The sequence below is a fragment of the Rhododendron vialii genome, chromosome 6a (genome assembly GCF_030253575.1).
Source record: "Rhododendron vialii isolate Sample 1 chromosome 6a, ASM3025357v1".
In the NCBI taxonomy this organism is placed as follows: domain Eukaryota; kingdom Viridiplantae; phylum Streptophyta; class Magnoliopsida; order Ericales; family Ericaceae; genus Rhododendron; species Rhododendron vialii.
In genome coordinates, this window is record NC_080562.1 from 30,100,315 (window position 1) to 30,127,183 (window position 26,869).

General features: G+C 37.1%; 3 protein-coding genes across 4 annotated transcripts; 2 read left to right on the forward strand and 1 right to left on the reverse strand.

Annotated features, from left to right (window-relative positions):
* Positions 1–822: 822 nt before the first annotated feature.
* On the forward strand, positions 823–8,460 carry LOC131328797 (uncharacterized). 2 transcript variants are annotated; one of them, XM_058361703.1, is made up of 10 exons: positions 823–1,225; positions 2,402–2,461; positions 2,733–2,900; positions 4,964–5,030; positions 5,713–5,963; positions 6,069–6,173; positions 6,340–6,376; positions 7,263–7,378; positions 7,734–7,811; positions 7,903–8,460. In XM_058361703.1, the coding sequence occupies exons 1-10, from the start codon at positions 1,022–1,024 to the stop codon at positions 7,957–7,959; spliced, it is 1,143 nt and encodes a 380-aa protein (XP_058217686.1). In that variant the 5' UTR covers positions 823–1,021; the 3' UTR covers positions 7,960–8,460. The 2 variants fall into 2 exon arrangements, with proteins under 2 accessions (XP_058217686.1, XP_058217687.1); XM_058361704.1 differs by lacking the exon at positions 6,340–6,376 and having other exon boundaries at positions 852–1,225.
* Positions 8,461–9,062: 602 nt separating this feature from the next.
* Positions 9,063–18,045, reverse strand: LOC131328796 (switch 2). Its single transcript, XM_058361701.1, has 8 exons — positions 17,472–18,045; positions 14,965–15,071; positions 11,955–12,882; positions 11,572–11,819; positions 10,730–10,856; positions 10,379–10,654; positions 9,985–10,258; positions 9,063–9,593 (listed from the first exon to the last, which is right to left on the reverse strand). Exons 1-8 carry the CDS (start codon positions 17,856–17,858, stop codon positions 9,271–9,273), a joined length of 2,670 nt encoding a protein of 889 aa, XP_058217684.1. The 5' UTR covers positions 17,859–18,045; the 3' UTR covers positions 9,063–9,270.
* Positions 18,046–23,801: 5,756 nt separating this feature from the next.
* On the forward strand, positions 23,802–25,187 carry LOC131329411 (early nodulin-like protein 3). Its single transcript, XM_058362514.1, has 2 exons — positions 23,802–24,053; positions 24,531–25,187. The coding sequence occupies exons 1-2, from the start codon at positions 23,882–23,884 to the stop codon at positions 25,004–25,006; spliced, it is 648 nt and encodes a 215-aa protein (XP_058218497.1). The 5' UTR covers positions 23,802–23,881; the 3' UTR covers positions 25,007–25,187.
* The last annotated feature ends 1,682 nt before the right edge of the window (positions 25,188–26,869 follow it).

Consider the following 26,869-nt stretch of genomic DNA (forward strand, 5'->3'; position numbering starts at 1 on the left):
TGTTTCATTTGCCGGAAAAAGACACTTATGAGAAACTTCTTTATTTTTATTCTCATGGCTAATTTTAAATAAAAGTAATTTTGAGAGCTAAATAATAGACTATCATATTTCAAAAATTAACACATACGAAAAATGTATTTTATTTAATGCAATGCCTTAACATTAAATAAAAAAATTGACTTGCAATTCCATATTCAATTGGCTATATTTTGAATGGTCATGCAAAATGTTCATTTAAATTGACACTCTCTGATAATCAACCGTACAAATGAAGTTTAAAAATTAAGTAGATGATAACTAAATAAATAAATATTAAGCAACCATGCTTAATTAGTTGCCGATGCAAAAACTCACTGAAAATTAGTTAGTACAAAACAAAATTGAAGACCAATGACAAAATAAATAAATATTTTCAAAAAAAATAAACTACCAATCTTTTTTCAAAACAATTATCTCAGAAAGCACCATAGTAGTCAAAATTGTTGTTACTCACGTAAATCTCAAAGTGTCTTTTTAAGAACCTAATTCGTATTTTTTGGTATTGGCGTCATTCACTTTTATTCTTACCTGTCAATTATTTTGGCCCCATAATAGAGAAAACTTTTCGAGTGACGCAAAATCTTATGCTTTTGGCCAGATCACTTTTGCAAAAAAACTTTTCGCGTGACCCAAAATCCTATGCTTTTGGCCAGATCACTTTTGCAAGAAAGTAAATCTTGCAGAAAAACTTAAAAATAAGTTTCTCATTACTTTTCTGCCAACCGAACATTAAAAAATTATAGAAAAGTTAATTTTTCTATCCTCTCTCCTGTACTTTTCTGCATTTGAGCGGGGCCTATAGACCGGATAGGAGTGGGACTCGACTGACTGTGATACTGGTAGAATTGCATAACCCCGCTAAAACCCTAGACAGGTCCCTCTCTTCCTCTTCCTCTCCCTCTCTCTCTCTCTCCACAAACAACGCTCACAATCAATTTCACTACCCAATAGCCATTGAAATTGAGGACCGATTACAGAAGCCATGGACGAGCCGGCGAAAGGAACGGTAACCTCGCTGTCATCTCTCTTCCCGGCGGAGGAAGTCCATGAAGCCTCGAAGCGCGTGCAGGACACCATCTCCGAGCACCGAAAAGATCTCGATAAGCTTCGCGACTTCACCGCCGATAACGCCAGTCTCATCAGTCTCGTCCAGAAACTCCCCGATCAACTCCACCACGACATCATGGCAAGCACACAACACACCTGTAGTCATTCATACATGTATGAATGTTCATGTGTGTGAAATGTCCAGTGTTTGTTTCACGTGTTTCCAATTTCAGTAGACATTCTTGAGTGTCATAAGCCCACAAGTCCACCTAATTTGTAAAGCCACAAGTCCACGCAACATAAACCTAGGATACACTGTATGAAAGTGTCTAAAACTCTAAACCAAGTGCTTAAACTACTAAAACATTATAATAGAAAAGTGAACCCTAAAATCCTATAAAAGTGCCTAAACTCTAGGATACCATGCGCTAGGGTAATCTACCATACCTAGGATACCCTATCCTATAATAAAAATGTGCACCCTAAAATCTTATGAAAGTACCTAAACCTCAGGGTAGGGTACCCAAAAATGGACTTGAGAGCTTTAAAAATTAATAGGTAGGTGGACTAGTGGGCTTATGAAGTTCACATAATGGACCTAAGACTAATTTTCTATAGTTTGTACGTATACGGGATATTCTGGGGCAATTATTGATTGTTGGTGGGCTATTTGCACATATCAAACTACTTACGTGAATACGATGTCCAATATCTGTTTGTATCTTAGATGCGAAAATGTGCCAATTTATTAGAGCATCTCCAGCCGTTTCTCAAATTTGAGTGAAAAATTGAGTAAAAAGCTGTGTTTGGTATGAACCATTCTACTGGAAAAATCCAAATCTAAGCACAAAGTTCAAAAAAATGCTTCATTATTGGCATGGTCGTAAATTGTGAAGACCAAAACAAGCCTTAAAAAAATTTGAGTCCTCTTTATTTGGTTAAAAATCAATGTGGTATGAGTTTGAGTCTAGGACTTGAGTGAGTTTAGAGGGGCTTTTACTCAGAATTTAATTTTGAGTCAATTGCAGAGTAAGGACTGGAGAGCTCTTAGACCTTCTTGAGTGTCATTCAAATGATCCCACAATGTATGCATACAGGATCTTTTGAGGTAGTAATTGATTTTGGGAGGCAATTTTAATTGGTCAATATATGGAAATTTTACTTCTTTTATTTGCCCACTAGTTTAGATACTTTATCATGAAAGCTTAAAAAGCTGTGAAGTAACCCTGTGATTGAATTATTGCATGTATACCTATAGACATGATGAGTCTCATTGTTAGTCTTTGATTGTTCATTTTGTCGGTATGGTTGTCAGGTTCCATTTGGGAAAGCTGCCTTCTTCCCTGGTCGTTTGATTCACACAAATGAATTCCTGGTAATTCTTTAATTTTATGCTGGTAATTGGTGTAAACGCTGCTATGCTACTGAATTGCAGAATAGTTTTCCTAGGTTTTGGGGGAGGGATTGGGCGTCAAACTATCACATGATTGGATGCATGTAGCTACTCTTTAGCCTTTTAGTAATGTTTTTATACAATGACTTCTTCATAGAACTTATGATTAATTATAGACAATCTACCAACGAAGCCTAGAAATTTGTGTAATTCAACCTTCTGTTTGACAATTATTGGACGGATTGATGTGCAGGTGCTCTTGGGAGACGGTTATTATGCTGAACGAACATCTAAACAAACCATTGACCTTTTAAAAAGAAGAGGGAAGGCTTTGGAATCCCAAGTTAACTCCATTACGGCTGTGATGCAGGATCTTATGGCCCAGGCTTCGTATTTTGATGCCACAGCTGCTGAAGTGGCAGTAAGTCTGTGAAATACTTAATTTTGTTGATAGATAGTGTAATGTGATCCATCATTTTCATTGTTTTGTGGGGTCTGGACATATTATATTTGAAGAGCATCTCCAACTATCCTTCAAATTTTCTCAAAACTGTTCTTTAAATCTTCAAATAAAAGAAAGAATCATCTCCAACCATACTTAACTTTATTGGCATCCTTTATCAAATCAAAGATCAAGTTTTGGGTCTATATATGCAGAGAGAATCTCCAACCTAATTCCTCATTCTGAAAACTCAGAATTGTATTCTTTATTCCAACATTGCTTAGAGAGTATATTACTATATATATGTATTACACGTACGAACAATAATTCTTCACTTCTATCTCTATTTTCTTGAACTTAAAATTTTCACCAAAATTCAAATTTGCATTTTGGAAAACTATTATCCATACTGTATATGAAATGCTGATCTTATTTTGAATGTGCCGTGAATACCTTTCCAACGGTGCTAATTTTATCAATATTAGATCATAATGTCATAAGCTACGCATTTAGAAATGAATAATGCTCTTCGTATTTGAATGAGTCTCATATACAGAGACTCAAACTTGATTCTTCATTTCGAAGGAGGGAAATGAAGAATGGTTGGAAAGGTTTCATTCTTCATTTTGAAAATTTGAAGTCAGCTGGGCTTTGGAGTCGTTCTTCATTTTGAAGATTTGAAATAGGGTTGGACTTTGGAGATTGTACTACCATTCCTTATCGGAAATAAATTTGAGTTAGCACCTACCAAGGCTACCCTGATTCCCCAACAAAGTTGTTTCCCTACTTTTTCCTTTTGTAAGATGGGCTGCTTCAATTGTTATTACAAGATGTTCTTCCTCTTGTACTTCTCTATGACTTATAGACTCCAACATTTCTTACTTTCTCTTACAGTGGCAAACCCCAGTCCCAAAAACCAGTTTTTTGAATCCTTAGATTTATTGACGTTTGTTGAATCATGTTCTTTACCATGTTAGGAAGATTTCTTTGATCTCTTCCCTTAGAAGACCTACCCACACATTGAAGCACTGTTGATCTTTTCTGGTAATTAATTGTTGCTAATGGTATCTCTTATAATTCCGTGAACCTTTTTTTATAGCCCCCCCTACCCTTTTTGTCAGATTCATACAATTTCTGTGTTTGGGAATTTGTTTGGCTTCTAACTTTTTTATTCCAATTCATGTTGAGATTCAATACCAAATTGTTGTATTGCGCCCTTTGTGCGAATAATAGAATAAGCTTCTACCAGGTTAGTATTTAGTTGTCTGATAATTTATACTTTAGAGGTTTTATTTTGGTTTTCGAAGTTCGAACATGTACTGTGTTTCATTTTCGTCTTTTTCTAGTATCCAAAAAAATCCAAAGAATTTTTGTTACTAAAACTAACTAAAATGACCGGTGAACCGATATTCAAGTACACGGTAGACACTTTTAAAGGACTTGGGGCCATGATAGCGGTATCTGTAGTATGGTGTGTCTAAGTGTAACAAAATCTTATTTGCCCAAGATCCTCATGCGGACCATCTTTTGATGGGGGCACAATGAGTTTGGAGAGGGACCGTCACCTGGGTTGCAAGGCCCACCTCGGAGGGCCATTCTGAAACGGGGGCTTTAGTCAGTTAGTGAGTGGTGGAGAATATCATGATTGCAAAATTTAGCAACTTCTGGTGTGCCTTAAATTTAACTAGTTTTGGCCTTTCAAAATTTTTTTAACTAGTTTTGAGTCTTAGATACTAAGTCACCATGTGGCATGGACTGTATGACTCAACGCTTTGTCCAGACTCCGCATAGAGTATCGATTTATCATTAGTGGAATAGCAGCTTGCTTTTGAAAGTACCACTGTGTCCAGTGTCCCTTGTCTCGTTCTCAACTTCTCGTCCAAGCTTTGAGGGCAAAATAACCTGTGTTTTTGCTTGATTTGGTGGGTTGCTTATGTAATTATATATTCTGTTCCTTAAGTTGTCATTGTTCTTCACTTCTCTGGTGTTTCTTTCTCATGTTGCTGTTCTTTTATTGATATTTTAACCCGTGGGTAAAACAGGAGGGTCTTGTGGATATAACGGAAGAATATATTGAGGAAACTTCGGTTGAGAAGGTGTCAAAAGCAGGCAGGTTCCTGCCTCTTATTGTCTTCTATTGAACTGTTTGGACTGTGATAGAATGTGCAACTATTTGGAGAATATGTCGATTGATGTTGCTGCTGTCTTTTATTCTCTTAAATGTTTTTTCTGTTGGATTTTTATGCTATGTGATTTAACAATAGTCTTATTCATTATCTGGAGGTTGATGCTCTACCGGTTTATATAAGAAAAAGCTTTGCTTCTTATTTATGCGTCATCTTTTAACTGAAGTTATCCTTACTAGATAGTTGATGCTATTGAACTTATGTTTCCACTTTCCACACATCGAGAACATAGCCACTTTTGTGTATGTTGTATTTCATACAATCCCCCTTATACATGTTTTGAAGTTACTTGACTGGCCACCTACACTATATACATTCCCAGTCAAATGATACCGGAGTGCTGTTTGTTGACCGTCAACCAAGAGAAATCATTTCCAGTTCCTGTTAACATGTGATATATTCTTGGTGCTTTGCTGCACCGTTAGGTGTTAAGTACCTGGACTTATAGTCGCGTGTCTTTATTTTGATGGTCAAGTTCGTCAACTTCTTCATGTCACATGAATGCATCTTATTTGGACATCTCGATTTGTTACCCCCCAAATTTTAGATTATCTGTAGTTGGGGAGTTAACACTCTTTGTATGGTTCCCGGTACGGCAAAACCAGATCCTAATGTTTCTGAGGCAGACAGTATGAACGCTCTTACTGAAGAAGAGGAATTTGCTAAATTAATGTCCAAGATTGATGAACTTGAGAAAGAAGAACTTGCAGAAGAAAGTGATGAAGATGAAAATGATGAAGAATACGGTCATATGATGTCGAAGCTCGATGAACTTGAGAAAAAGGAACTTGCAACTGAAAGCGTCAGTGAGAGTGATGAAGGCTACAGTAGTCAGCATTCTTTTGATCAAAGACATGTAAGTTTTGAGGAGTGAGGGTAGTTGATTTTTGGTTATTATGTAAGCTGGCAGAATCACCAATTTTCATTCGATCCTCTTGAGTTTCTGTAACTGATCCAATAGGGGCATCAGTTAACTAATCCACCAAAGCAGTCGAAGGATGAGCGTCCTACTGTTAAAGAGCTTCCAAGTAAACAACACACTTTTCAACAAGAATTGCACAAGCAGGTGAATGAAGTATTTGTATCTTTCATCATCGCTTTTCTTTCTATACTATTTTCCATCTTTTTCTGATTCTGGATTAGCTACACGTCTTGTGAGTGTGTTCGTAACTCACAGTCACTGTAATTATTGTTTTTTTTTTTTTTCTCATTTGTGAAACTTGAAAATGCAGTTTGAAGGTTCAAAGTTGTTGCAATCAGTTTGTCAAGGTTAGTCTGTTTCTGATCCCTTATCGGTGTCTCTGAAAATTCATCTTAGATGAGCTTGTATATGATTGTTGTGTCAAATTTGCAAGAATTTTCTCATGTATTATCAGAAATGCATTTGCGAAATCTGTTCTTTTATACTCCCCCTATCTTAATTTTTGTAATCACTAATCAGCACCATACCAATTGTGCTGGTCACAAATGTTGGAGAACCAACCCGGTCAGGTGAGTTCTGGGTTAGTTTATCTGAACCAACTCAAGAACCAAGACCCTGGTAAGATCGAATTTACCGTTGAGGTTTATGTGACCAGCCCCGGCTCTTAGCCTCTATAACCTAATCTGATGCAGTCCCACAAAGACCTTCAGAGAAACTGTAAAACGGAAAGAGATGTTACATGAATTTGTTCATTCTCTAAGATTTGGTTCCCTAGGTGCTCTGATAGGATAACAGATTTAAGCAACATTCGTCCAGTTAATATTGAAGGAGGTCTAAGATTCATTGATAAGTTTTAGAGATAGTTGCAATTTGCAGAAAAATAATGTGTTAGCTTCTCTGTTTCTTCGCAAAAGTAAGCAAGACCTCCATAGCTTTAGAACCTGTGGAACAATTGAAAGACAACATCCCTTTGGGATTGTGGACTACCTCAGGGCCCACATTTTCTTTGAGATAGTGATCTCTGTGTTGAATAATCGCTCAATTTGACGCACTTCCTTTGAAGCTTTTGTAGTTTTCATGGTACCATGATTTGTTGGAGAGATGCTCTTTTTCTGCTAAGCTGATTGCCATGTAGTCATAAGTTTTGATTTGGAAATAAGCTATCCACCAATAGTTGTAATTCTATCTCAAGTTGCCTCCACGGATTGACCCCGCAGTCATTATTAACTTCAGGTAAATCTCCAAGTGACCAAATTTCTGCACATACTAAATCCAGTTCGGCTGAGAAGGCTTTGGTACTTCCTGAAGTGGAGGAGAATATTCAAGCAGAACCTTATTCGCAAAATAAGGTATTTGAGTCCTTCCTCAGTATTCTTTGTGCTTTATTGCTTCTGTTACTTATCGTCTTGTGCAGTTCAAACCCCCGGTTGCTTGCCTACATAGGCGCAATGAGTATTCATTTTTTGCTTGTTTTGAAATAGTGGTGGCACACATAGGTCAGCAAATAACTTGTCTAAAATACTTACTAGTATTAATGTACCTTTGGGCATTTTTCTCACAATTTCCTATCTATGCATCTAAACTAGGTAGCGATAGTCATAGAGCAAGTGTGTCCTCAGAGCAGTTATTGATAATCGATTTCAGTTATTGGATAAAAAGGAAGTTAATGTGTAATGCATCCTTCTCTCTTTCCTCAACTTGCAGGCCTTTACAGGCTCAATTGTGGAGCACACTCACAACTTAGAAACAAATCCAAGGGAACAGACGACTACTTCGTCCAAGGTTGATCTACTGTCTTTTATATCCTTGCAGCAGTCTTGTGATCCTTGTTTGTTCCCTAACTTCAACCGAATACTACTTTTGTCCTTTGCAGTCTTCTACGTCCCAACCGTCAAAACCAGTATCTAGATTCAAGATGCAGAGAAGGTAGCCATGGTAGCTGTGCGAATACGCAGAATATGTCAGAGATCCAACTTATCACTTTGGTATAGGCAGTTTCTGTGAAACCCCAAGCAGGAAAAGAGGAAAGGTGCAAGATGGTGATTAATGATGTAAACATGATAATTTGGGTTCGATCATGTCCTGTTTGTTTAGGGGTGGTGCTTTGAGTCTTTTGACCGTGGAGTTGTGGAGGGATTTTTGAATTGAAAGAATGATGGAAAGGATGAGGAAAAATAAAGTGAAGTTAAATATTCTTTCCTTGCCTCGTCATTTTAGTTTCCTAGGGAAATCCGTCCATGATTCCACGATCCAAACACAGCTTTAAATCAGGGGGATTCAGATCTGACATGGGGTTTTTTCTTTTCTTTTTTATTTTTGGCGAGGGTGCAGGAGGTGGTGTAACTTAATGTTTTCTCAACAACGATGAACAAAGTAGATGATATGGAACATGATATGTTGGTGAAAAGTGAATCAAATTTCCCTTGAACAACTTGATTTTGAGTTTTTCTAGTTCCTGATTGTCAGTTCTCTCTCTAACGGTGTACCAAGTGAGACAAAGGTTGAAAGTTTCACTTCTGCAGCAGAGCTTTGCCTTATCCTGCTGGGCTAGCTTAGCCATTTCCGAAAATAGAAATGATAAATAATGAACTTCAAGAAAGCCTTGCCGGAGATTGAAAATGCCAGCAAACCACCCTAAGAAGATTAGAAAATGAACAAGGACATTGATACCAGCTCAGTAACATTTTCGTGCCGTTTCCAGGTGAATTGTTTGCAAAGACTTAGATTTGTGAAGTTTTCTTGAAAATGCTCGAGAACACCAAGCACTCTGTTTCCTGAAATTTTGGACTATTTTTGCATATGAAATCAGAAGGAAGTGATTGAACTTTTCATTGTTTCTACTTCTGTGGACAACAAAACAAAAAACAACAAAAATCAACAATTTGAAAATTCATGCCAACTACTGCTTGTTCTCAGAGCTCTACGCCCCCCAACTTAATACCCAAATTCACCAAATTGCAGAAGTCGCTTCTTTTTCTTGCTAAGTCAAACCAAATTATGTCCTTTAAACAACCTGAAAAGTAAATCAGGGAATTTAGGGCTATCTGCCACAATGAACTTTTATTTTTTGAAATTGCTCTGCCGCAAGTAATCAAACTAAAGATGAACAGACAATTATACAACCAAATATTGAGGAAAAAATTATCAACAAACAGTGAGAAACCTGTACTCCATTCTTTTCATATACTACAATAATGTACAACTAGAGTTAGAATAGTGTACAAACAAGGCGAAGGGAGCATCAACCATCGGGTACCTTCTCCTCCCTCTTGAAGTCTTGAAGCACTCTTTCCCGCTCTGCAGGAGTAGCAGACATTAGCCACTTGCTGAACTCAACCTCTCCCATATTCATGAACTGTGCAAGGAGGCTATACTGGCTCTTTTTCCTGGATTTGATTGAAGCAGCAGCATTTTCCTTCCCACAAACCGCATCTGATTTCCTCCTCACAGTGGGGAGACGTGACTGCGTAATGCCATCTTTTTTAGGCATGCCCACTTCATTCTTTCCTTGGGTCCCAGGCCCAGAGTTGACGATATCTTCATTGCGATGAGCATACAAAATTCCTGAGCATCAAGAAAGTGACAATCTGGTTGGGATCATGAAGATATGAAATACTTCTGTCGACTGATTGTTGAGATGTTAATGTACCCAGAACGTGAGTTTTATTTCCTCAAACATGGTGACTAAGGATGGGTTTGGATTCCATAGAGGGAAAGGAAAAGAGAAAACAAAAAATACTAAAAGATATTAAAGTGAACAAGCCAAATATATTCTTTAAACCTCCGTCACTTTCCTTTCCCTTGGTAGATCCCTCTACAAATCCACTAAACCAAACACAGTGCAATAGAACCACGACAAATCACTGAGTCACAGTTAGTTTCCTGAACTAGTTGCTACCTAAAGCTCCAAAGATATGGTAGAACAGGAAAAAGAAAGAGAACTATATATGCTCACCTAAATCTGATAGTACTGGCTTAGTTGTCAACAGTCTCTGAGTATCTTTAGGTTTACTTGCAGCAGTCCCAGATGAAGTAGTTTCATTTGCCTCTTTCACAGGAAGAAAATACATCCCAAGTTCATTAAGATCCTGTTTTCTACTGGCACAATGCCCATTTTTATCTCCTTGTTTCTCGTGTATTTCTATGATCTCACTGGTAAAAAGCTTGTCAGATAGATCACGAAATAGATTGCAGATTCCAAAAAGCTCGCCCTGAAATTCCTTGCAATCCTGAGAAGAAACCGAATTACATGTAAAAGCAGGAAAACCATTATTCTCTCTTAATACTGTTGAGAAACACCAATACTTAATTTTTCTTTTTGTTTTCTTTTCCCTCGGCTTATCCCTTACCTGGACACCTTCAAAATATCGTTTCTCCATTTTTCCAGAAACAGCAATATTTGATAGCTGCTGCTTGTACACCTGGCGGGAATAAACAAGTTCCTCAAGTGATCCAGCAGCGAGAAGGCGGAAAACCACAACATGTCGCTTCTGCCCAAAACGAAATGACCGGTCTTGGGCCTGTAAGTCTTGGGCTGGATTCCAGTTTGGGTCAAATATCACCACACGGTTTGCACTGACAAGATTCAATCCCAGCCCACCAGCTCGAGTTGATATTAGGAAAACCTAAACCAGGAACTAGACTGCCTTAGAAATTAGATCACATATTTTGATCTTGATTCTTAAATATATGAAATTCACCTGTTTGCTAGGACTTGAATTGAAGTCGTCAACGAGAGATTGACGCAAGCCAGTCGGAGTGGAACCATCAAGTCGTGAAAAACAATAGCCTTTGCGGATTAGAAACTTCTCTAGTATGTCTAGCATCCTGCTAATCATATATTACTTAAGTAGCAGAAGAAAGGTGAACAGAAAAGGAAAAAGATAAAAAAAAATAAAAGGTCACAAACAACTTCTACACTACATATTCCATCCTCGCGATTACCATACATTGAAATTGGACACTACGAAAAGAAAAGTTAAAAAGGTACGATGTTATGTACATGGGTTAATCCCCAAATCAAATCCAACTACAGTTTTCAGTTCAGTCTCTACTAGCCACATCAGAGAATAGGGAAATTTCTAGCACAAACCTTCCTACAGACTTGAATTGACTCACATATATTCTTACATGATTCGGGACCATTTAGGAGCACCCCAAAAGTGGAGTATGCCTCCGCAAACAGTCTCCCTGTTACCTCTATATCAATGGTAAAAAGTATGCAATCCCAGAATAGGGGACACAGTCATCAATGAGTGCTTCACCCAAATGTCCAATTTGCTGTATCAATCCTACAAGGCATCCTCAATTTGTCATCCCGAAGTATAATCATGATACCGGAAAAACAAGTACACTAGGAATCACGATGAATGACAGCAATAACTGGAGATGATAGCACAAAAATTTCATGGCTAAAACTAACAATTTAGTATGCCACCAGAAATGTATTGCTTAGTAAGCTGAGAACACACGGAAATAGAGTTTTTCTTCATTTCTTAAAAGTCATGCAAAAGGCCAAAAGAGTGTTATCATGTCACATCACCTGACAGAGTAACTGAAGAGGAGGATTTTGTCACCCTTTGAAACCCATGAGAACATCAATTTCTCCAGTGCTCTCATTTTTCCACAATGTTCAGCATCACTCAGGCCCATAAAGCTTTCATTTTGACCATACCCTCCCACCAAATCAATGTCAGCACCAAAAACAGTAGAGGCAAACTCAGCATCTTTCCTTTGTTTATCCGGCTCATCCCTGGGATTGGGTTTGATTAGCTCCAGGTGATTGCTGATCTGTCAAATATCTTACAAAATGTAAACATCAGACAGTAATAGAGGTACAAATATTTCCAAGAGGGACCATACACATTTTCACACAAGTTAGTCCTCACAAGGCCGTAAACAATGCACACTTGGAAGGTTAGTTACCTGTTGAAGCTTGATAAGGCAAGGAAGAACAAGGCAAAAGGGGCATGAGTCACAACCGTCAGGATTATCTCTGTGAATGTAGCGCCACACGATTCCATCCGGCACAATCCTTCTGCAACATTCTACTTGTTTAAGGGGGCTTCCGCAGCTACAAGGGAGGTCCTTATTTATAAGGCATTGGATATCGGGCAGCTGTAATATTCGCCTATAAATTCGCTTTTGCAATTCACTCATGGCGCAAAATACAACATTATCTTCCTTACCCATCATAAGATGTCCAATTGTCTCCTCTTTCGTCCTTCTTAATAGATATTTACGTAGAACTTCCACAAGGTGCTGCTTCCGCTCATCAGCAATCCGAACAAATGTTTCCCGAGCAGTTGACCTTTGACCATGCTTTAGGGGTTCATCATAAAACTGTCTAAAATGTTCACGAGTTCCCAAGCTCCCAGGAACAACCCAGTCAAAGAGATTGAATAGTTCCATAATTTTATTCTGCATTACAGTCCCTGTGAGACCATATCTTTTCAGGGTTTTAATTTCTAAACATGCTATGTATAGTTTTGATTTCTCATTTTTAAGCCGGTGTGCCTCGTCAACGACCACAATCTCCCATTGTATGTTTGACATAATGCTGCCATGAATTCGAAACGAGTCAAAACTGGTTATGAGTATCTCGACGCCATGCGCTTCTAGTTTCTCAAAAATCAGGTCACGGTTTGGTCCATGGTAAACAAACACACTGAATGTTGCCCACTTAGAGAATTCACATTCCCAATTGTGAATAACAGAAGTAGGACAGACTATTAGCACAGGGCCCTTCTTCCCAACCCGATTTCCAGTTAGAGATGTGGATTCACCCGAGTCTCCATCTTTTCCATACACAGCTGCCAGGAAAGCAATTGTTTGAATGGTCTTTCCCAGCCCCCTTTTACAAATTTTCCGGAAACAGGAAACAAAATGATCATCACATGGTGAAGCGGAGCAAACAAATATGAAGTAAAACAGAGACAGCTTGCAAATAAGAATCATAAAAAACACCACAGAGAAACATGACAGCTGAATCCATGCAAAAGGAACAGATAAAACATTGCAAGAATATTGATGACATCGTTGGGGGACAAACATTCAATAGACACACTGCACTTCTAGTCAGCATTATGCACATCCACATACCCACATTCTCTTGTATTATGCATGATAAAGTTGTTTCCATTTGCATGCCTATGCAGATACTGTATTATCAGAAAACATGTGTGAAACCAACTGTTCTTTATTTTATCACTATCATTTATTTATACCCAAACACGAAGGGGTCAACTCAAATTATAAAACAGGACTACTGAAGTTAGCCACCACAGCTGAAGGAGTTGAGAAACCTGTAATTTGACTATAGAAGCATTGCACTCCCCATAAGAACTTCCAGAAAACATAACTGCAACATTAACATAAATATGGGTACCAGTAAGGTAGTGACATGAGCTTCTCCAACTTGCTAAAAGAGTGAGATTTGTTACGTACTGTCCTCTAGATATTATCCTTCGGTAATTCACTATTTGAACTAACATAAACATGCTCAGCAGAGCAGGGAAAATAATGTCTTGGATACTCTTGAGTCTTGACCAAAACAAAACAGCATTGGCTCTGTTTAACGCTAGATTACCAAACTTTATACTTTATAGCACAATCCAATGCCAAAGCATGATGCATATAGAACAGTGCTCATAACCAAGGTTGAGTATCTATCATTGGACGACATCCAGAACCGAAATCAAGTGATATTAAGGATATGCCAAAACAGATACTGACGTGGGCAAAACTCTGGGTTTGAACTTTCTACGCAACGAAAATGGATGTTTGGGCAAGATTACCGACATACACGTGAAGCACAGTGTGGTCACGGCTTTTAGCAACCTAGGAGACTTGAAGAGTTAGATCTAATTACTGATATTTGACAGGCATGTAGGTGTAGGTTTAGCTTCAATTATGGTGCGAACGTTCGATTAATGCCATCAGCCAGTTTTGCAGTACTACCATGAGTTTACTTCTTCGTGTCTAGGCTGTACAGTGTAGTTTCGGGGTGTTGATTGTTACTTTGTTGTTATGTTGGCGTCTTGCTAACCTTTCCCTATTTGGCTTAATGCTAAATTGCAGGTTTATATGTTCCAATCTTGTTGGGTTATATTTTTCTTGCAATGATGCTTCTAGCCAATTTCCCTTTAGCACCTTGTACTTAGTGTTTGAGTTAACTAAATTTATTCCGCCAATAAAAAAAGTATGTACCCACAATAATCTGGATAGGCAGAATCCGTATGGACAGGGTTATGTACTATTATCTCCACAATAAAAGCCCTCAGCAATATGAAAAATGGCTTATGAAAAAAAACAAATCAAGTTGCTGTAAATAGATCAAGGAAAATACTAGCGCACAATGTCATTTATCACCAATTCACCACAATACACAGACTAGTACATTTAATTAGCATATCCTTTAATATTAATACACACAGACGACGTGGATACCAACTATTAAACAATCCAATCCAATCACAGTGGCATGCCAAACATACGTAATATTAAACGAAATAGAATCAGAAATAACAAGATCTGAAATTAAGAGTACTTGAGCACCTAGCTTAACTTGTCAAAATTATGTACTGCAACTAATTAACTAAATGTCAAATAGATTCGCAACTTTCAGTGGACGGAAGAAACTTCAGCCCAAACTCAGATATACTGGTAATACAACTGTGTGAGCACAGGAACAGAAACTTATGACTCAGCCCTTCTTTAGTGCCTCATATTTACTCATTTTGAGTAAATAACACCAATCTCATCATATTCACAAGAGAGAACAAGTTTATACGTTTTCTATGCAACTCTATGCATCTAAAAGGAACAAACATTTGCCCAATTGGAATTGCCGCCAAGGAGAGAGAAACTCTAAAGATAGAGCCAGCAAGACAATCCAGTACAGACTGCACTGTAGTAATGCAATACATACACCTACATATCATCTCCAAGAATGCCCCCATGGTTGTTCTTATATAAGTCGTACAAAAACTTCACTCCTGCTCTTTGATGCTCCAGAAGTCTACAGTTTATGGATGCAGGAACCTGCGACAAGAAAAACAGTTTTGCTGTCAAACAAGCTTGTTGAAAGGTCTAGGAAAATGTTCTTCAGCCATTATAAAATATGTGTTGTTGGAGAGCTTAAAAGTTAAAATTATTACCAAATTCTGAATCAGATTTTATAGAGCACTAGCATAATGGGAACTTCAATAACTCACTCGTGCTTGATATTGCTTTAGCAGAGAAAAACAATAGTCACACGAACAACAATGACCCTGTTTGCTAGCACTTATAAGTTAGCTTTTTAGATTATTCGGTTAAACAAACTAAAGTAAGTTATATAAGTGTTTGTTATAGCTTTTTACTAGTTATAAAAAAATATAACCTATTTGCTTGAATAAGCTGTCGAATAGCTTTTTATTAACGAAATGTCTCGATTGTCCTTAAAACTTGAGTAAGAATAACTTACTTTAGGATTCTTTTGTCCATTCATGTTTTAACAAATTAAAATAAGCAAAAAAGCGTCAAATAAGAGCTTAAAATAATCGAGCTTTCTTGGGTCAAATAAGCTAGAAAAGCCAAATAAGTAATTATTCATAATTGTTATTTTTTAAGTTAGATTATAAGTGCTAGCAAATGGGGCCAATGAGGCAGCTCCAAATTATTCTCATCGATAGTCGCTCATCACCATCCATCTGAAAGAAACCTTGTTCCATTGCCGTCCCACTCTCCAGTGAGGTTTGGGTTCTAACATCTTGAAGGGGTTAATAACGAAAGAAAAATGCTTCCCTCATCCCCACTATTTGTGCTTGGTTAAAACTATATATGATCACTTGACCCGTCCATTCTAACAAAAAGGATGAATTTAACCTTAGTTTAAAACAAACAATCCAATTAGTGGCAAGGTCATAGAAAACAAATCACTTAGACAGATAAAAACACATTCAATGAAGAGTAATATAAATTGCATGAAGAGTGTGGCGGATATGGCTCGGTGAATGGGGTTCGGCACATACCTTGAGATATCCATCAGCCGGACCCAATCCATTAAACGGACCACACGGTGCGTGCTATGTTCGGCGGATTATTGCCGAACCTGGCGTGTGGAATAAGACTGCAGCCGGAGTGATGCGATCGGCAGAGCCCCCAGCCACCGAACCGCCCCTGTTCCCTGACGTGGGAAAGTCAGGAAGTGTTTGATAGGGGCGACAGGTGGCCCTATATCGCTACCTAAAACTGCGGGAGCGAATCGTGGAGACCATTTTTGGAAACCCATATCTTTGACCTGATTTGGGGGCGCAATAGGCGGCGCGTGATACCCGGACGTGGGTTAATTCCCATACTTCCTCGGTCTATATAAGGGGCAGGGATAACAAAGGTGAAAAAAAGGCAGAGAGACCTAAAACCTACGAGACAATCATCATTTTTTCCAGGACTAACTAAGCCGTCGGAGTGCCCATCCCGGACCTTCAAACGAGTTTGTGTATTAACGCAGGTGCTTCTTGTGCAGGCTATAACCAAAGCACGCTAACTCAACCGCATTCCCTCTCAAAGTTCCACCGGAGAAAACGCAGCACCACAAAGAGTGCCTTCACCAATATTCGTGCGGAAATCATAACTCAAGATATGCAGAAGTGCGCTCCTAAAGGAGTAAATTATCTTTCTAGTCCTCAAAATAAATGACTTCTACCTCCTGAAACGCGTTCTTTCTACCGAAACCGTAACATATCAGAATAACAAGACTTGTACAAGCAGTAAATCGGCACTTAACCCCACAATTTCAACTAAAACTAACAAGTAATCAAGCCAAGAGGCCTTCGGCCCTATGGCATCAAGGTTGCACTTAGGTGTCATGAGAAAGGAGGTCGGGAGTTCAACTCCTCTTCCATGGTGTTATCCTAACCATAGACGGAATTAGCAGTTGTCTATAGGGAGCAATGGCCACCCCCAATTTGGACAAATCTATAATTATCTAGTTATTTTCATTTCACATATAATACTTACCATGCGCAGGCCAGGCCCCCTCATAAATTGCCAGAAAAAACGTTACTTTAGAAAGAATTGGAAACTTACAACCATATTTTTCACACTCATACACATTTTTTCCTCATTCGGGACCACACATTTCAATTCTCTCTCTCTAGGTGCACAATAAAACCACACTTCCTTGTAAGAACGAAATTTAATGTAGACTCAATGATATGATTGATGGCTTTTGTGATTTGAAAGAGCGCCGCATTACATTTTGATTCCCTAGTTGAGGTAACATGTTGAGAAACTTTTACTTTTTTGCTTTTAAAATTTGAAATTTTTGTTGATGCTATTATGGGCCTCTCCGTATTCAAAATCCTGATTCAGTCCCTGATCCTAGCTATTCAAACCATACTAACATTCGCCAAAAAAAGAAGTAATCAATAACAGTAAACAGGTTGAGGAAACAATCACCTGAATCACGGGGGTTACTCCGGGCGAAGACAGAACCAGTGGTTCGTAGGGTCCAGTTTGATCAAACTGGAAAGAATCCAACACGGGTTTCCCAGACCCACCTTGTTTTTCATCATCTTCATCCTCATCCTCATCCTCTCCAGCACCTTCATTTACCAACTGGGTTTGCTCCGGCTGGCTTTGTGGCTGGGTTTGGGGCAGAAATTGGGGGTCTTGGAGGCGCAGAAGCTGCTGGGAGAGAGAGGATTTGGGGGGTTTTCTAGGGTTTGTTTGGATGTCAAACTGGTGGGAAACTGAAGACTGTGAATAAGACGAGATGGGTTCAGAGGAGGAGGATGAAAGGTTAGTGCAGGGCTTGAGAGTCTCTTTGAAGCTGTGCCACGACATGGAAACTGGGAATTCTCAGTTTTCTGTGTGTTTTCAGATCTACCCTTTTTGTTTTGTGTACTGGAGAAGGTTTTCTTGGAAGTTGTTTTGTTGATGCTTTTCTTGATTTCATAATCGAGCAACCGCCAATTGTAAACTTGTTTCGGTTGCTTTTAGTGGATGTCCTTGAATCTTTTGTGTGATTTGTGCAATAACTCACTTTGTGGAGTGACTCTTGTCTCCGATTTAGATAATTTGGCACATTATTGTATATTGTGATATAATTTTTGTCTTCGGGTATAAATGATTGAATTACCTGTTTTCAAAAAAAAAAAAATGAGATCCGCACACCTCAAATTAAATTCCAGTACATGAAGGTAATGAACGAGAAAAACCCCTAGCGGTCCAAGGTTTACGATAGTCATGCACTCTAACGGTTAAGTACTTGTTACTTTTTTACGCCTACTTTTGCTAACTCCTTGGAGATTTTAATACTCCGTAGTTTTACCAGCAATATGCCCAGTATTTCAAACACATATAAAACTGTTCGACACGGGTTCATAATGCATGGAAATAATGTTTAACCTATAGTCAATCTCCGCCACCGCACAGTTTATCGCCCGCTCAACCTAGCCTGCCCATCTTTGAACAAATCATTGAGAGCAAGCTGGAGGCTTCCAGAAAGCGTTTTCTCGGTGTAAAGGTTGATACCTTAGATAGGCTGTTGTTTGCTTTGTTTCTTTCTTGGCTCCAGAATGTTTTATAGGGGGATTTGATTTTACTAGGGTATGCCCCTTTTAGTTCTGTAATTGATTTGTGCTTTTTCAATGAAATGTGATTATCAAAAATAAAAAACCTAACCTGCTCATCTTCCCCGACCACGTGTCAGAACGAGTTGGTCGTAATCGATTTAGCGGGTTGAAGGGTTTTTTACACTCAAAACTTTCATGTGGTTTCCCAATTATATGTGTATCGTTTGTATCTGCGATTTAGAAGACAATAACGTCTTTAGCAGGTTGAAGGGTTTTTTGCACTTAAAATTTTCATGTGGTCCCCAATTATATGTGTAACGTTTGTATTTGCAATTTAGAAGACAATAACGTCTCACTTTAGACAGTTGTATTTGCAATTTAGAAGAAAATAACGTCTCACTTTAGACAATTTTTGTATTTTATTTCTCTCACTCAAACTCCGCATACCAACACAGTGGGTGTGTTAGAGCCCGTTCCAGAACACCTTCTTAAAAAATAAGTACTTATTTCATATTTTCAAACTAAAAAATAATGCAAATAAAAAATAATTTTTTAATTTTTTTTCATTATATTAAAGATTTCAATGAGATCTTTCAAACAAGATCCATATTACATATTTTTAGATTTCAATAAACCCATTATTTTTGAGCTTGAAATTGTCTTCTTAAAAAATAAGTACTTATTTAGCGTTGCGGAACGAGGCCTTAGTTACGTGAAACATACCCCGTTCCAGAAACCTTCTTAAAAAAAAAGCAGCTTATTTCATATTTTCAAACTAAAAAATAATGTAAATGAAAAATATTCTTTTAATTTTTTTTGCATCATATAAAACATCTCATCGAGATCTTTCAAATAAGATCCATAATGCATATTTTTAGATTTCAATAAATCCATAATTTTTGAGCTTGAAATTGCCTTCTTAAAAAATAAGGACCTTTTTTAAGTTCCGGAACGGAGAAGAACCCTAGTTCTAATAAAAATAAATAAAAATTGACATGTTCAAACAATATGTTATTTTCCATTGTTTTTTTCTTTTTGGTTTCTCTTTTTTCTTTTGTAGAATGTAAAAACTACAAATTAGGAAAAAATAATTGATATCCATCATAACAATCCTATTACGCATTTATTTCCTTGATTCACCAATATATTAAGCTTGCTGACTAATGTAGATAATTGTCTTTTCGGTCAACTCAAAAATTGAAAGCCTCTTATGCATTCATAACCATTGAATTTCTTAATTACTCTAATAATTTTCTCAAGGACCATACAATAATATGGATACAAAAAGGCCTTTCATAATAAGATTTAGATTTTTTTTTTTCTTTTGTGACGTTCAGTATGTGAGGAAAGGATAAAGGTTATATATAATTAGGATTAGAGCCCCGGACTCAATGAGCCACAATTTTAACTATTTTTCCCACTATTTGAGATTTTAGCCTCCAATTTTTTTTGATCAATAATTATTTCAACAGGAGTTCGCATACTTAGTCTTTCGTCGAATGCGATAGCGTACTATTTGGGAAGAAGAAGAAGAAGAAGAAGAGGAGAAGAAGAGAGATAGCATAGGGTAACTCTACAATTGAAGTTAGATTTGGACATATTTCTACTGAAAACTGATTATGCAACTAACAGAAATAGTGTACTTTGGAAGATTTGGTCAATTAACTGCATTCTTTTACATTAACAAACTTAATTTAAATCTGAAAATTGTCCTTATTTTAATTTTTTTCGCATTTGTTAATTTTGTGCTAAACTATTTTGAGTTATTGATTCGTCTCGACGAGAGAAATTGGAAAAGTAAACTCTTTTTACTTTCACACAAGTATTTTGAGAAATAATCATTTTTTAGCGTCAAAATGTCATTTTTTTTGCTAAAAAATGGTTATTTTTTAAAATACTTGGGTAGAAGTAAAAATAATTTACTTTTTCGATTTCTCTCGTCAAGACGAATCAATAACTTACAAAAGTTTGACGCAAAATTAATAAATACGAAAAAAATTTAAATAAAGACAAAATTTTCAAATTTAAATTAAGTTTAAGTCAAAAGAATGCAGCCTCTAGTGTATGATTGTTCAAATTATCTTATCTCACACGGCCAAACAAATTTGGGACTGAACGTTCCGTTATTAAAGAGAATTCGAGCTCATAATAATTTAATAATGTGCAAGTCGTACCCAAGTTGGGTATAATAATATTATTTATGCGTGACAATTATTGTACAAGCAGCTCTACAAGTATAGAAACAGTCCTGCTACGCACACAGTAATTTGTGCACAGATTTCGTTGTGGGGCTCATCACGGGTCCTACACAAATTATCCGAGCCGTTCATTAAATGTAAAACATTTTTTCAAGGGTCCCCGTAAAAAATAAGCTCAATCCAATACCTATAGGTGTATCATCCAACTATCTAACTTTTCATTCAGATTTTCGGATAATGAAAAGTTATATGATTGGATCGAGCACCTATAGGTATCGAATTGAGATTATTTTTTACGGGGACCCTTAAAAAAATGTTTTACATTTAATGAACGGCTCGGATGATTTGTGTGGGACCCGTGGTGGATCCCACAATGAAATCTGTGCACAGATTATATGTGTGTGTAGACTTTCTGATATAGAAAACTAGCAAGAACGTAAAAGTAATGTGTGGTTCAGATATACCTCATCAGCAGTGCCGGCCCTGATATTTGGATTGCCCAAGCCTGACCTTCCTCTTGGTTGCCCACTTGAAAATTTTAATCGCAAGGAAGATTTGCAGAGAACCACGCAAGGAAAAATGCGTTTGGGCTCATTCCGGATCTCACAAAAATCTAGAAAAATATCCAAATTTTTTTGAATATTATTTTATGGGGCCCTGTAAAAAATGGTCTCTAAGGGATATCGATCGGTAAAGTATTACTTTTGGATTCGTTGGGGCGAAACTGCTCAATTCGCCCATATGAATTCAAAAGTAACACTTACTGATGTCCGTTGGAGCTGATTTTTTACAGGACCCCATAAAATAATATTAAAAAATTTATGGATATTTTCCTAGATTTTTGTAGGACCTGGAATGAGCCCAAACAAATTTTTTCTTATGTGGTTGTCTGCAAATCTTTATTGCGAATAACATGGCTCGTTGCCCACTAGTGTTAAGTATAAAAAAAAGACATACAAGCAACAAAAACAAAAGGACAAAAACAAGATTATATTGTCCATTTAGCTTGAATTACATCATTCGTCCCTTTTTGTTTTAGCTATAGCGTCCATTTTCTTTTTTTCTGATAGCCCTCATAATTTTCTCTCTTAATAATTTGCCCTCATAATTTTTTTTTATCTGTTATTTACCCCAGGTATGTTAAAACCTCTCTTTTACCCTCCTAATTTTCTCAAGTATCATAATTTTTTAAAGTAGGTGGAAACTATACATATTTACTTTTTTTTAAAAAATTTGTACAAAATTTTTTGGATGATGCCCCTAAATATATTTTTTGCTGGATTTCTTTTTTTTTTTTTGTATACATACAAATTTTTTTTTTTTGGTTGCCCCTTGCCGGGGGTTGCCCGAGCTGGCCGGCTTGCGGGGCTTACCCTCTGGCCGGCCTTGCTCATCAGTGCTGAGTTGGGTTGGTTGGCAGCAGAGGCGGACCCAGAAAATGACAACGGTGGGGGCACATATTGTTTTATTCAGTATCGAATAAAATTATATAATATGTACGTCTACAAAAAGTTTCCACAATATACGTGCCTTTAAGGTATTTCTCCATGTTTTCAATAAAAAAAAAAATGGTTCTCCTTGACTTTACACAAATAAGATAAACTTCAAATACTACCAAGTTTGAGGCAAAACCTTACCAATAAAAGTACAAAATCTTACAAATGAGGCTACAAAATGCATTAACAGCCCTAATTTTTTCAATATAGAAAGTCGTGATTTGTTTATCAAAAAAGGTACCCCTAATTTAGTTAACAAGAATTCCTAACTAATCAAAATCAAAGCTCCAATGTAAAGGTACAGTAGTCAATATGTAATATATCAAACAAAAGACCACCCCGGGTTTGGCCAAATGGAAATGAGAAAATTAATGTTTGTCCTTCATGAGGTCGCATGATCAAATCCTGAGGAGACCAAACCTTCCAAACCCTTGGGGCCATTAGAGGGTTTGTTCGGTCATTAAACTTCAGTACCCCAGATTTAGTCGAGATGCGCCCAAAATGACCCGGATATCTAGTTCTCTCAAACCAAAATTGTAGCGGTGGGTTAGCTTGCTGTGGAACAATTCCTCTTAGAAATTTGAGGGATAAAACCCAAAAGGATAGCAATTACAAAAAAAAAAAAAAAAATTAACCCCTCTAATTTGGGTGGACCCCACGTGCTCCTTGTTGCGACTGCCCTTGGTTGGCAGCCTTTGTTCCTGTGTACACCAGCCAGTCGGGGTCATGTGCCCCTTGTTGCGTTCGCCCCTAGTTGGCAGCCATTGCTCCTGTGTACACCAGCCCGTCATTTCTATTATTAGTGATTTCTAGAGATATAAGGAATAAAAAAAGAGAAAACTATGGGTTAGTCACGAATAAGTTACTTACCTCAGAGTTGTAAACTATGATTTAAAAAAATCAAGTTATGGACCATAGGAGAATTTTGGTAAATAATAATTGCCCTACCAAAAATACTCCGTAGTAAACTATAAAATGCTTTAATTATTTTCTCTTCAATTCAGTCATCATGGCGCTTAAAAAATTGGTGAGGCAAATGGTCAAACTGCTTTATTCCCCCAATTGACTCATTGTAATTTTATTTTTTGAGATTTATGGTGTTATCATATAGATACCCACAATCCTAAAAATCTTACTCTTTTTGACCATATAAAAAAAATCCCATTCTTGTTGGGTATTTTTGTAATATATAAAAATAGATAAACCATAGGCTGTGAAATCAGAAAAGAAAAGATTTTAACTTAATTCAAATTACTCAACGACCGTTAAAAATCATTGAGGCCATGCCAAGTACACTTGGCAGGAGAATCAAACTGGAGTGATTATTTTCATTTTTGGAAAAAACGCTTAGCTTGCAAAATAAATGTCGTGGGATTCCAAAAATTTAATTTTCCAGCCTAGCCTTTACACAGATTTTCGTTTTCCTCATTTACTCTTGCAATTAGGCATTAGCTAATTCCCAACGGTAACCCCACCACACCCTCCCTATATATACACCCATCACACCTCCTTTGAGTTTCCATCTCTCTCTCTCTCTCTCTCTCTCTCTCTCCTCTCTGCCTCTCTCTCTGCATTTTTTTTAAAGATTTGGTTGTGGAATGGAGTTTCAGAGAGAGATGATGGGCTTTGTGCTTGTGTTGGTGTGTTTTTTGGGGTCTTCACAAGCTTATACTTTCCATGTTGGTGGGAAAGATGGTTGGGCCTTGAAACCATCTGAAGGCTACAGTCACTGGGCTCAAAGAAATCGCTTTCAAGTCAATGATACTCTTAGTAATCTCTCTCTCTCTCTCTCTCTCTCTCTCTCTCTCTCTCTCTCTATATATATATATATATATATGTATATATATATATATATATGTATATTTACATGTTAGTTTATGCATGCATGTTTCGTCTGTTTATTTCATAACGTGCATATAGTAATTGTCATGCTCGAGTAATGTTTTGTTGTTTTCAAAATTTGTTCCCGGGTTTAGTTTTTGTAAAAAAACGCAAGATTTTTGGTTTACGATTTTTCGGGACTTGGATTTTCTTGATAACTCCTTGGAATTTCAAAAAAAGATGTCTTTTTTTTTCCCCCCTTTCTAGAGAAGATCAAAATAGTTTACTTGTATAGGAAAACCATTGAACTGCTTAAAAGTAAATAAGTTGGTGAGTGATTTATAATTTATTAGGAAAAATAAGTGATCAGCAAAACTAGATTCCAATGGTTTCGGGTTACGTTTGTGACTTTATTTTTTGTTGCAGTCTTCAAGTACAATAAAGGGTCTGATTCGGTTCTAATCGTGAAAAAAAATGACTACTACAATTGCAACAAAGCAAAGCCCATTCAATCTCTATCCGGTGGTGATTCCGTGTACAAAATCGATCGATCGGGCCCGATTTTCTTTATAAGTGGTGAGGCCGAAAATTGCAACAAGGGCCAAAAGCTCGAGATCATAGTCTTGGCCGTGAGGAACAACACCACTCACAAAGCTCCGTCCCCAACACCGTCGACACTGTCTCCATCTCCTGCTGCCAACCCAGCAGCGGCCTCTCCCGATGTTGTTGAGAGCCCGAAAGCCGAGTCCCCGAATATCGAAACGTCGCCGGAGCCGGCTCCGTCGACGGTTGTTCAAGCCCCGGCGCCGGCTCCGTCGACTGCGGCGGGTGTTGGTGGTGGTTCGGTTGGATTAGTGATGGGTTTGAGTTTGGTTCTTGGTTTGGTCTCTGGGTTGGTTTAATTTAGTTCCTAAAGGGTTGAGAAGAATGTAGGATTTAGGGGCTGCATGCTCAATTTGTGAAACTCATGGGGTGTGTATTTCAAGGATTACATTGTTGTTTTTGGTTTTCATTTCATTTTTAGGTTGGATTATTGTTACTATTATTTATTATTAATTAATGCATGGTTTTTGTTATTATTAATTAATGCATTTGCTTTTGCTTATCCGTTGAACAATCACTTAAGCAATAGTACAACAAGGAAAAAAAGTAAATGATAGTCAAACCAAATAAGCAATGTGAATCAAACCTGCTCTGAATGATTTGATGGGTTTGAGTTCCGTCTCTGAGTTGGTTTAGGTTGCGTTTTTATGAACTAAATTTAAATTTAACTTAAATATGAGAATTTTATTTTTATTTAAATTTTTTTCGAATTTGTTAGTTTTGCATTAAAATTTTGACGGCTATTGATTCGTCTTGACGAGAGGAATCGGAAAAAAGTAGCATTTCTTTACTTTTATCCAAATATTTTGAGAAATAACCACTTTTTAGAGCACAAAGTGACTTTTTGCTCTTATTTCTCAAAACACTTGGGTAAAAGTGAATTTTTTTACTTTTTCGATTCATCTTGTCGAGACAAATCAATAACCCACAAAAATTTGGTGCAAAATAACAAATGCGAAAAAAATTCAAATAAAGACAAGTTTTAGATTTAAGTTTTAAGTCCATAAAAATATGAAGAATTTTATTTGCAGTTTTAGACTCGTATGACAGTATAAATATCAAGTATTTTTTACTTGTTAAGACTTGTGAACAAATTCGAGTCAAACCTTGGCAAGCTCGGCTCGTCAAATTTTCAGATTCAGGGAATGTGCTGCGCTGGTCAAAGAAACGAGACATAGATTTGGAACAAGAATTTTGTTAATGTATGCCCCCAAGGCATATGTTAAGAAAATAATAACTTCCTCAGTTTTGTCTTTGATTTATTCTCACTCGGTGCCACTTTTCCAAATTCATACAGAAATAAAACTAAATGAAGAAAATTGCACCAATTGCAGAAAATTCCATTATGTTAGAAATAAAACTAAGTATGAACTATAACCGTCACTTTGTCGGTGTATTGAAGATGATGGATTCACTTTGTTTTAATTTTACATTTGTTTATTTTTTGCTACCCCTGGTCGATTAAGATTAGATGACTGAAAATGTTGACCATTGGATTCGGTGATAAATGTAACGCTCCGATTTTTGGAAATGTTAATTAAATTATTTTAAATTGATTTAATAACTTTAAAATGAATTTAGGTTAATTTATCTTCAAAAGAGAGTTTAGCAACGGAAATCTTAAAATTCAAATTAAAGATAAACATAATTTGAGTCTTACAATAGAAGAAGTTAATCACTTAAGATTATATTTCTTGGAACTTGAAATCAGTACTAAAAATAAATTAGAGCATCTAAGAGTACGAGTACAAAAGTCTGACAACTTAATTTAACAAAAGGTTAGGCAAGACTCTAATTCTGATACGGATTCCAAGCTTCCTCTTGCGTAGTCTCAGTAATTGGGTTCTCTTCTTCAAAGTGTTGATCACCTCTCGTCTCTTGAATACCTGGCATGAAACGCCAGGTCAAACGGCATTAAAAAGAGTTTTGACACTCAGTAGATAAATCTTACCTATTAATTCTTACTCTACAAGTAATTACATTGATAGATATCAGATTCTCAACTTCGATAAACATTTCAACACCGTAATATTCATTACGTTCCAAACTCAGAATTTCACTTGACATATTTTACAGGTCGTGCTAGGCTACCCTCAACATCCCGAGGTCCTAGTAGGCTACTCTCATAATTCTAGGTCCATTAAGCTGCACTCAAGGTCTTG